The 12,269-nt window shown below is 45.8% G+C and overlaps 1 protein-coding gene across 1 annotated transcript in view; it reads left to right on the top strand.

The window, feature by feature from the left end:
- Positions 1-12,269, top strand: part of SLC25A12 (solute carrier family 25 member 12) — a 466,840-nt gene that overhangs the window by 156,788 nt on the left and 297,783 nt on the right. The window contains exon 4 of the mRNA XM_085645302.1: positions 10,261-10,376. Coding sequence (XP_085501428.1) covers positions 10,261-10,376 — 116 coding nt within the window. The remainder of the gene's footprint in view (positions 1-10,260; positions 10,377-12,269) is intronic.

Genomic DNA, 12,269 nt, shown 5'->3' on the forward strand with positions numbered 1-12,269 from the left:
GAGCGGCCTTATTTAAAATGATGTCCCTGCCGCGCTTCCTCTACGCCCTCCAGAATACCATGGACTTGGTCCCGGCACGCTACTTTCGCGAGGTGGAGGGCCTCCAGCGGCGCCTGTTCTGGGACGGGAGGCCGCGTATTGCTCTGGCTAAATTGACGCTCCCGTGGTACGATGGAGGGGTCGCCCTCCCGGACATCAAACGGTATTACTGGGCCTCCCAACTAGCTGCAATTAATCATGGCCTTTACGGGCCCGCCTTGAACCCGGCATTTGAGATGGACAGGATGCTTCTGCCCGGTGGCGATTATAATCGAGCGCTCTACTCTGGCGCGCCCGACTCCCGTTTGACGGGACCGACGCGTGTCATGGTGCGTGTCTGGCACGCGGCTAATGCAGCTATGGGGTGGAAGGACCGTTTGACCCGAGCGTCTCCGCTTTATGCATCTGAGAGGTTGGGCTCCCTGTGGATGTCGAAAGGCTTCGAGAAGTGGGACACGATCGGAATCAGCACGGTGGGAGATCTCTGGACGAGGGGGGGATTCAAAACTTTTGAGACGCTGCAGGCGGAGTTTCAGCTGCAGGGCAGTGAGTACTTTCGGTACCTACAGGTCCGCCATGCGCTGGGCTCCGTCTTCCCGGATGTCGCATCCATTCCGGAGTCTTCCCCCCTGGAGGACAGAGTGCTGGATGGCCATGTCCCGGACAGCACGATCTCCCTCATATACAAAAAATTGATCAACGATAGATCGTGCCTGCTGACTAGTCTCCGCGCGGCTTGGGTTGCCGACGGGCTGGAGCTGGACGACGAGGATTGGATTTCTGCGGTGGCCTCTCCGAAAGAGGTGGCCATCCCGGCTCGCCTTCGTTTCGTCCAGCTCAAGATCCTTCACTGGGTCTACGTGACGGGGCCAAGGCTTCTACGTATGGGTTTTGCCGGTGATGGAATGTGTAAGCGTGGCTGTGGTGCGTTGGCGACTTTCATGCATATACTGTGGGAGTGCCCGAAGGTGGAGCGATTCTGGCGTGGTGTGCATGAGGTTCTACGAGTGGTTACGCGTGTCGCGCTGCTGCCTGAAGCGAGGAGATGCTTGCTGAATGTCTGGGAACCTAATGACTATTCGGTCCCCCAGACGCGGTGGGTGACTCTGGGATACATGATAGCTAAGCGTGATATTGCTCAATTGTGGGGATCCCAGAGGCCCCCTGCGGTGTCGGCCTGGAAAGAGCATATGGATTGGTGTATGTTTCGTGAAAAGGTGGTGTATGTGGCGAGGGGTAAGCCTGGGGCGTGGATGAAACTCTGGGGCCCCTGGAACGCCTACCGCGGGGGTATTTGTGAGCCGCCACTGCTACCGGCTGCCTCGCCTGCTCCGTCTCCCTAGATGGCCCCCCTCCCTCGGCCGCGGGCGCGCGGTCCCCCAGTCCCTGATCTACTCCCGTCCCCCTCTTCAGAGTTTTGCTGCTGTTTGGATCCCCCACTTATGGAGCACGTGTTGTCACTTTGGATCGCGGGTTGCCTTGCGGTTGTGGTTTGTTGATGTTGTGTTGTTTTAAGAAAATGGAACCGTATTGTGGGCATGGAGCTATGTGGCCTGCACCATTGATTACCCCTGTTTTCCTACTGTGCACCGCTGAGAGACTTTTTGCTGTATGTATGTAATATGCTTCTGATGCTCTAGCGGCCGGCCGTGTGGTTGTAGGCCCATACCTGTAACTTTTATAAACTGTAATAAACGGTTTCAAAAAAAAAAAAAAAAAAAAAAAAAAACAATAGGTTTTCCTGAAAAACCAAGGGAAATATTCTGTGAGCCTGAGAGGGGTGCCCCTGGAACTTCACTACGTTTTATAGTTGTTCGACTTGCCCCTGTATCAAGTAAAAATTTTCTATCTTGGCCTAATAATTCACTATGTACATAAGGTCCTTCTTGGTCTACAGGGACCTCGATAAGGGGTAAGTCAACTTCCCTCTCTAGGCTGGTTCATGCGTATCGTTGATAATCAGGATAGTCATACTGTGCGGTCTGGTACAGCTGTCGTGTCGTGGTTTGTGTGGCAGCAGCCGGCAGCGCTGGTGCAGCTGGCACAAACTGTATAGACTGTTGTGGAGCTGGCATGGACTGTGCATGCTGCGGTGCTCCTTGTTCATTCTGATCCTGTCTAGGTGGCCGTGGTCTTTCTTGTGTTTTACCTGTGGCGATATTACGCTTCAAGACTGGGCAATCGTGTATGTAATGACCTGGTTGTTTACAATAGTTGCATGTCCCTTTTACAGGTCCTGCTGAATCACCGGACTGTGTCGTACCCTTTTTATGACCTTCAGCTGGAACTGTCTGGGAGACTAGCATTTTCATTTTTGTGTCTTTCATGCGTCTTTGTTCATGTTCTTGTTCTTCTCTAATTCTATTGTAATGATACTGTAACATTTGTAACATTTGTGATGGGGTATTACCTTGCCAGGTACTCTCGAATTTTAATACTCTATTCTTCACTTGGGGCAAGGAATTTTCAACTAATTTTGTCACAAACAGATGTGGGTATGACTCGCTACTTGCTTTTATACCACTATTTATACCAAAACATTTTTCGAATCGGGCATAGAAATCACTAGTGTCTTCATCTTGCTTTTGTTTACAGGCTGAGATTGCACCCCAGTCTTCCTTTTTCGTAGTTAATAAACGTGGCAGTACCTGTACTAGTAAACCTGGTAGTGCTTTAGTTTTGTCCCCAAGCCCCGAACCTGGACCTCGGGCCTTTTCTTCATTCTCTAATGCTGTCCAATCTATCTTTTGGTCTCCTACCTCCCACTCTTTTTCCTTGAGTTTTTCATAAATGCCAGCAGGCATTAATACCTTTAATATTGTCATAATGTCGGGATAGGTATACTCTCCCATGAGTAACATGTCTTTAATTTCTCGGTGGAAACCCGCTGGGTCTTTGTCATGACTGGGTACCACTTTCTTCATTTCTAACAATTCTATTTTTGATATGGGCGTATATACAAATACACGTTTAAACTGATTGTCCTCGCCCTTTATTGGGTGTACTTCTCGTAAGGGATTCTGTCTGTCCATGTAATACATCGGTCTTTCCTTGATGGGCAGTGAAACATGTTCTGGACATACAAAAAGAATGTACTGCTTTCTGGATTCTAGTATTTCCTTAATTAACTTAGTACCTGAACCTCTCCATCTATTCGTGAGTAATTCAGTCAATATATCAGGTAAGGGACCAGGATCTGAATGTTGGCTTTTATATAGTATAAGAAGTTGTTGAATCATATAAATCCCAGCTAAACGCTGTTCATCTGGGGTGAGGTTCAAAAATGTGTGTGCTACTGTATCATCACCATATTTTCCGGGACTATCAACCCAATGAACGGCTGACCTGGCTAATTCTTGTTCATCCATAGAATCGAGTAAATGATAACCCCTTCGTTCTCGCAGTAATTTGTCAGCGGCTTGGAACGAATGCTCGGGGGACCTCATATTTATTATAGGTGTTTGGAAATTCCTGTTATTATCTGGACATATCGGACGTATCGGGTCAGTAAAACATCTAGTACTATTACAAGATCTTCCTCTACCTACATAGGCTATGGTTTCTGACTGTCCTGTGGACGGTCCTGATCCTTCCTCCTCCTCGTTTTGTTCAAACTGGTCTACCGCTAATCTCTCTTCGTGTAGGCGTTCTATTTCTTTTCGGATCTTTCTGCACATGGCTATTATACATTTTTGCCTATCATGTCTCCCTTCTGATATATTCTGGCTCCATCTGGTAAGAGTTTCCATTGTTTCCGGGTCTACCCCCGGTCGGTCTTGATTTCTGATCACACAATTTATGAGGAAACGTAACAGTTCCCCCTGTACCTCCACTTTCTGGTATTCCATAGCTCTGTTAATACTTTCAGAATCTCGCCCTGTTTGGACAAAATGATATATATTATCTAGATGCACAGTCATTCCTGGTAACTTCCCTAAATACACCGCGGCTCGTCTGATACGTAATGATGCCATGATCATTTCGTCCTCTTTGCCGGGCACAGGGTCATATCTACAATCTATAAGAAGTTCCTTAAGCGTGCGGGAATTTATGAGTTTGGGGGTACGTGGATGTGCTGACTCTAGAAAGGTAAGTTTATTTACTCTGGGTGGCGTAGAAAAAATGTTGGTAGCACCTCCAGTAGCCCCGTCTGGAGTATCGGGCGTGAAAGGATTCGTAGAACGCGATACAGCAACTATAGGTGTGGACACAGCTATAGAAGTAGCTGTAGGAACAGATGTGGAAACGGACGTGCTTGCCGGATTTTGTGTCAGGTTTTGTTGTTGTAGAGATACAGATACAGGATCTTGGCGTTGAACCTCCCCGGCCGACGGTCTATGTGGGGCGGGGTTAGCATACTCGGGAGCTGCGTCATCTAAATATGAGGAAAGAAAAACATCTTCTGCGGTTCTAGGATGCCCCTTAGGATGTACTTTTATTGGAAATAATGGGGGTGGCAAGTCTTTTGGTATCCCCGGAGTAGCCTTAGGTAATCCCTCGGCCAGAAGGGGATACATACCCTTCATAAGGGCATTTCTTTGTCTGTCTACTTGTTCTGATTTCACTCGTGTACCTTCTTCAATTAATAGATTTTCTCGGACTTTATTTGAATTCTCTTTACTCTTCTCTTCCTGTCTACGTGCTTTTTCTGTCCGTCTATACGATTCTTTACGCCATAATTCAATGGCGTCTTTCTGTGACTGTCTGGCTTTCCTTTTCCATAATTCTTCCTCTACTTTCACGATGCAATCTGTATCCCAGGTCCCAGCTGCGGGCCACCTCTGACTTTCTGGTAATTCCTTAGTGTAGTCTACCCATAGGTCAAGAAATAATATAGCGTCTAAGCCGTGTTTATGATACATGAAGTACCCTGGAGTGTCCCTAGGAGGAATGGGAACAGCTTCTTCGAGTACCCCTTTTCTAGTTGTGATCTGTCTTAGTTTCGAAAAGAGCGGCATATTGAGAACTGGTCTGATACTTGGTCTTGAACAAACTTAATACAATAAACCACGATAATGAACAGTCATTCACACCACAATATGCAGGACGTATTAATACATTTAACATTTAACATTTTAAACGAGCAACAATGAAGATGACGATCTAAGAAAACTTAATCACAAAACATAATTCTCGACATTAACGGAATTATTCTGAATTTATATACTTGATATACTAGATATACTGCTAAACAGTACAGATACACTGCTAAAACAGTGCAGACCGGATTTGTGTACCCAAACCCGTCTGGATCGGCACAACTTATGTGCACGCCAGAACGCCTCCCCAGTAATGGTACTCACCGGGTAGCTCGGAACGGAAGGCCTCGGAACGGAACTGAACTGAACTGGACCGGACTGGACTCGACTCGAAAACTTCGGACACTTCGGGACATCGGAAACCTGGTGGGCCTCTGTATACCTTGGATCTTGCTCTCTCAGCTAGGCTCTGGTCGGGATACTTCGCACTTCTCACCGCCTCGTCTGGGTGTTGATCGCAGCCTCAGTCGCCCCCGCTTGACCGGAGGGAGATACAGGAAATCCTGCTGGTACGCGTTGTTGTCCGTCCAGCTGTGGCAGGAGACCGGGCCTGCAACGCACCGCCGGCGCGTGAGATGAGAAAGTGTCCCTGTTCGGGCGCCATTCATGTGGTAAATAATTTAATTACCGGGACTTAATTTGATACAAAACATAATAAAAATAGCTCAATAAATAAGAGGCAGAATCCGTGGTATTAGAGGTTCGGAATGGGCTTTATTCCAATGGACGATTCGAATCGTGGCCTCCAAGTTCCATCACCACGGAGGTTCAGGAAGTGGAGTACATACTTTATTGATAAGTAATTACTTTTATACAATAGGCATTACAGTGAAGCAAATGCGAGAGGCGTAACAATTGATAGTGTGGATAAAACATACATACGTAGCAAAAGTAGGTGTAACTGGGTGTGACTAAAGAACGTCATCAGATGTGATGTCATAATAGGGTGGTTCCATGAAAGAATTTCGCAATGTCAGCAGAAATACTTGGCAGAAATGCGCGCACAGCAGCATGACGTGTGATTGACGTGCGACTAGGGGGTGAAGGGGACTTGACATTTAGCTCTACATGTGGCGACAGATGTCTGGAGGGTCAAGTCAACCTAATCCCAAATCATATCTAACATCCTATGTTTAAAGAACTATGTTATCCAAAAGAGAGGTCTCTTAGAGTAGAATCTTATTCTATACTGACTATACTGACTGTTAGTGCGTGTACAAGCGTCTAAGTGTCTACACTAGATGCGAGGGCAGAAGTCTTCCATGGTAATAGGGCTATGAATTACTTGTATAAAGACAGAGAAGCCGGGCCTTTGCTCGGTAGCTGGCAGAATGTTTATTTAAACTACTAGACAGGAATGCATTGGGCAGGGAACGGAGCAGATAATTTCGAAGGTGAAATACAGTTCTTGGCAGGCAGCAAGCTGATGTCAGGCACCGTGAGCCGCGCAGAGGATGAGACAAAGTTCATGGTCACAGATGCAGGCTCAGACTGGAGCTTTCAGAGGCAGAAGGCAGAAAAGCTTGATGACAGAATCAGGGCCTACTTGCCTGGACTGTAAAATGGCACATCCCTATTGATACTCGCTCTTCCGTTGTTCTCGCTGCACCATCAATCTGTCGGTCTCTGCCAAAGTCCGTCGTTCACAGCTCTCGATCATTGGGCTCCATTTTGAGGTTCTGGGGATCTAGGTCTTTTCTAGATTCTCCCCCCCATTTCATGTGAAAAACATGGTACACTGCTACCAACTGAAGGAGCTGAGTTCCACGCTCTATATCTACTCAGGAACCCCTGGCTGATGACTCTTTTTATCAGCATGAAAGCGTGGAGGGGAGAGAAATCGTTAGACAAACAATCATTACAATTCAAATGAACTACGGCTCTGAAGAATCACCGACTCCCAATGATTTAGTTAGTTTATTACAAAGCCAAGAACAGTTGGACATACAAACACCTCAGAATGAGGGTGTAGAAATACATTGGAACTAGAACAAAGCCGAACCTATGGGTGAAATAAAGGCGGTGCAGCATACACAGAATAATCAGGTCAAGAATCAGGATACAGAGGATAATAGCACCAATGGCCAGATTCCCCTTCCAAAGAGGGTCGTGGGTATAAAGCATTAGTCTGTCCCTACACTAACGAGACATCCCTACTTTACATTCCCTAAGGCAAGCTCCATAAAGGTGTCAGCGTGTGAAGTCTTCCTAAGTAGTCTCTTCACGTTTAGGTGGGTCAAGTAGCATAAAGCTACATAGCTTGTTCTAGGAGCTCTCTCTCTCAATACAAGGCAGAAGTTAGGGACACTGTCCCTAACTTCGATGCTTTAGTTTCACAGGTAGTATTCCAGGATGCATTGCAGCATCACCCCATCCAGTCAAGCCACCTCCTTGTAGGTAATTTTCCACACGTAGGGATGCTCCCAGGCCTGGGCGAGATGACCTTGATTCCCGGGCTTACTACAATGAGTAGTACAACAGTTCTCTATTATCAGTATCAACGTTCAATGTATCCTCTCCTCCCAAAGCCTAACTCCTAAAACAAAGACATTATTGTAGCTACCAAGGATGAATTTTTGCACCTGCAACAGAAACGTGAGAAAGAATAAATCCAACATGTACATTAAATTCACTATTAAGTCTAATGCGAGAGCTTCCAGGGGAAAAATACAGTTCAGGCCTGCATAAATTGGTCAACATAAGAAATAGCAGAAAGCCTCATGTAATTACACATATAAAATGAACATTATTTACTGAACACATCTAAGTTAACACGTTACTTAAGCACATCAATTGTGTGAACTTGTCAGCGGCATGTGCGAATTCTGCACGTTAATGTTTTCAGCTAAACACACATAGTTGTAGAGGTAATTTCTTACCATTTACATTGAAAATCTCCCTAGCACCTCACCTTTCACATTATTACAATTCACTTTCTGATGGCCTAAGTTAATACAAAAAAGCATTATATATAGGTGCGAACCACCCGTGATTATAATGCACCACTACAAATGGAAGAGCAAATTTGCGCTTTAACCCATGCAAGCCACTCCTGACAGGTAGCTCAATTTACTGGTGATCGTGTCTAGTACAGTTCAAATTTATCGCAGTGAAGGCCTTGCTGTCCGTGGGAGAAGAAGGGCTTTCCCAGATATTTTTGATACAATGACTAATCAACAGAGCTGTAGCTTACGTTGTTAGATTTATAGGCCATAATTAGCATACTTGAATTTACCAATTCCAGTCTCGCCTTCAATCCTCCGAAAACGATTTTAAAATACACTCTTTGTCAAGGTTCCAATAATAGAAAATGTCTCACGACCACTAAAAACCAGACTTGCATGACTCACTGTAGTGTGTGTCATATTTTGAGCGGTAGCCTGCAAGTGCACTCATGACGTCTAAAGTAAATAAGTGCAATCCATGATAAACTAAACTTTACTGTGAAGATCTGACTGAAGCTAACCTTGTATCTCTACCATGTATTAACAACGTAATACAAGCAGTGCTTTAACTGGGCCGGTACTGTCCTGTACTGAGTACCAGCACTGTTTTATTTTGAGAGGCAGAGTACCTGCACTTCTCAAAAGTGAAGTAATACTTAGTGGGAGAGTACCAGCACTTCTCAGAAACAAGCACTACTCTGGTACAGGGTACAGGGTATTTTTACATTTCAAGCACTGAATACAAGCATATGCTCCATTGTTGCTTGCTGAATAGTTCTAATATTAAATGTTCCGTTCTGATATTTTTGACTTACTGATAGTCCGTTCTTAATTTGTTAAACACACAAGTGCAGGAGCCCTTTGTTTTCCTTGGGAGCATGTTGCAGACTCTACCAAATGTTGGGGTTACCAAGTAACAGGACTGTCTTGTCTTCTATTGCATATCTCTTTATAGCACCACCCTACACTTCTTGTCTCTGTATGGTCAGGCACTAGGACCCGAGTGAGGTGATTGCATATGAGGGATGGGGCCAGAGGGAGAACAAAATGGCATTTATGGGTGTGGTTTCGGGGTGTGGGAGAATGGGCAGGGTAGAGGAGGACGGATAAAGAGAGCTTAGCAATACGTGAAACTATCTCTGCTTCAATCATTGTCTCCTCTAGAGTCCCCTACCACTCTACAGTCTCCTTATCTCACTCTTGTAAGTTTTTTTCATCCTTGCTTTGTCCCTTTAGCACTGTTTTCCTTTCATTTTTGTCCTCTCCTCTTTCTTTCTCCCTTTTCTGCTTCTTTCTCTCTGGGTCAAAGTCTGATGATGAAAAATAAGCTGTGCTCTGTAAAACTGAGTGTCGGTTCGCAGGGGCAATATGAGCCCCCGCTTTAGCAGCTTAATTGAAGGGTGGGTGTCCCTGAGCAGTATGTGAGACATTTCATCTGTAAAATATTGTTTATAGCTCCTTTCAATTTTATCAGGAATACTGGTTTCTAAAAAGAGCCAGTAAACATCACTCTGATAGAACAGCTTGAAGACACTATAGGATGGAGAAACAATTGCAAAAAGTGAGCATGAAAAGAAAGGAAAGAGGGGAGGGATGGATGGATGAAAAGAAGGATGGCTGGGTGGGTGGAGAGATGGATGGATGGATGGATGGATTGAGGGACAGATGTATGAAGAGATGCACAGTGATTGATTGATATTTATCCCACAATCCATAATGGAGAGAAGGATGGAACAATGGAGACATAGATGGATGACTGAAGAGGACAATGGATGAATTGATCAATGAATTGATGGAGACAAGTGAGCATTGATGATTGTATTGATGGAGAGGCAAGTACATGAAGGAGGAAGGATGGACTGAAAAAAGGAAGGCTGAAGTTCTGGGTGGATAGATTGTGAGAAGAATGGGTGAACTGTTACATTTATGGTGAATTGAAGTGTAAAAGGCGCTGTTTGGCCTCATGGTGTTCACTATTCTCTTAGAGAAACAATCAAATGAGTGTCAGGCTCACTTGCCTCTCTCTTGCACTCAGTGGCATTTAGGACATGGTTCAAAGTGGGGGCTTTTAACTTTTCTGACTACTCCCTTGCTTGTGCCCACCACCTGCAACCGTCGATACAAACTGGGCACTGATCACAGTCCAGTGACAATTGTATGTTTTTTTCTGTTGATGAAATCTGCCTGTAGGTGTGATCATTGCCCCATCTCAAGTATTGGTTTTCTTTTGATTATAGGTTGATTTCCTTTCAAGAGTTTTTGGCCTTTGAGTCCGTCCTCTGTGCCCCAGACGCGATGTTCATCACAGCTTTTCAATTGTTCGACAAGAGTGGCACTGCAACAGTAACATACGGTAAGGAAGGACCGCATGCACTCAGATCTTTCCATGATGCAGGGAAGGTGCTGGGTGGACCATAGACCCTTAAGGGACTCATCACATAAAGTGAGCGCTGTAAGTGTTCATTTAAAACACAAGTCTCTAGATGAAGAGATGCAGCAGCACTAGTTTAACACCTAAGATTACTTGCATGATTGATTGCTTGTCACAGTTACTCTAAAGTAATGTGCTTCTATTGGTCAGAAATGTAAAAGCATTTGCTGACCGATCTAGAATAAAAAAAACAGAGCATAACACAGTAAAAGTCCTAAAGCAACATAACAATACAACTACTCTATAAAAGCAAACAACACATGCCTGGAACGCCCCATGACACTTTTGACAAACGAGGCCTTGGACTGCACATATGGTATTTGTGTACTGCTCGCTACTATGTTTCAGAGCAGCACACAGTTTAGTACAATTGGTTCATCTCAAAATTGTGAGTTATGTTGGGTGACTGAATGGCCGTTTAACACTATGAAAACAGTCCATCTGTCCACATCGCTCAATAAAAATTCGTCATCTACTTATCGACTCCAGGTACAACGTTGGGTTTCTTTGAGACACTTCTGTAAATTATGTTTACTAAACATGTACTTTTTCTGTATGCCACATGCAATGTGCACAACCCTCCTTGAAAACACATCCTCCTTTAAAACATCTCTGTTTGAGATGCTCAGAGGTCTTTTGTGCTCATGTCATTTTTCATTATCCCTTGAGAAAGATCTAATTAGCCCTCAAATATACGTCTTCTTGGTCTCCCAAACTTCTATGGGTGATGGCGTTGTTGTGTTTTTTTAATGGTACACCATAGTGTGCCACTATTTCCTTTTCCAAGTGTTGAGCAAATCACTTGACCGATGACAAGCACATTTGTTTAAATTACGTTTCCTATGACCCTTGCTGGCTGATTCACTTTGAGACTCAATAGACAGAGGAAGTGGAGCCAGGCTGGCCAGATGGAAGATGTGCCTTGCTGAACTTTGCGACCCAATCCTGGAAAATCCCACATTATCCTACACTCTGGTGACCAACCTGCCACAGGTAACAGAGCACGGCATCTGGGGCTCCCGATGATGCCTGGGCTAGGAATAGCCCAATCCGGGAGAGATGGGGTGATTGCGGCCATGGCCCTGGATGTGTGGCCAGTGTGGCGGCTTGAAAGGCAGCGGGGACGGCCGCCTGGTGTTGGAGGGAGCGCAGTGGTGGATGGTGTCTCCATACTCAATGGCAGAGGGCAGTATGGGCACCCAGGGGGGAGAGCGAGCTGGCAGTGTGAGCTGCAGTACAGCGAGTGAAGCGTACTGCAGGACAGTGCTGATCGAGGAGGACAACTGCGCCCATCTGAAGCCTAGACAGCACATGGCAGAGAACACCTGAGAAGGTGGGTGATCTGACAATGGTACTGTCCCCTCAGGGATGCCGGCCTCGTGCATTTGCCTCCTCCCCGCGCCCCCTCTACACTGTGTAGGTGGCTTGCGGTGCCTGGTGAAGATCAGGAGACTGGTTACCTACTGCATAAACTTGACGCTGTTGGATAGAGCACACGGGTCAAACCGCCATTAATAAACCATGGCCAGCAGCTGGTGGCCTGAAATCTTGGTGAGCGCCTGTGAGGTTCTGGGTTCTGGGTTCCCTGTTCCTGGCGCCTTCTGGCGACGATAACCGGCATGAGACTTGCATAGGCTGTTATACTGTAAACCTGGGAGCACTGCAACTTGCTTTGGCCACAACCTGAAGTGAAATAGGACTGAGCTGGGTGAGGTAACTTTAAACTAAGTGAGGATGGAATAAGCACCCCACCGGGGTAGGCGCCTGGCGCAATGGAAGCCATCCTACATCCTGGGACCCATCACCCCAGAGTAC

The sequence above is a fragment of the Triturus cristatus genome, chromosome 3_1 (genome assembly GCF_964204655.1).
Source record: "Triturus cristatus chromosome 3_1, aTriCri1.1, whole genome shotgun sequence".
In the NCBI taxonomy this organism is placed as follows: domain Eukaryota; kingdom Metazoa; phylum Chordata; class Amphibia; order Caudata; family Salamandridae; genus Triturus; species Triturus cristatus.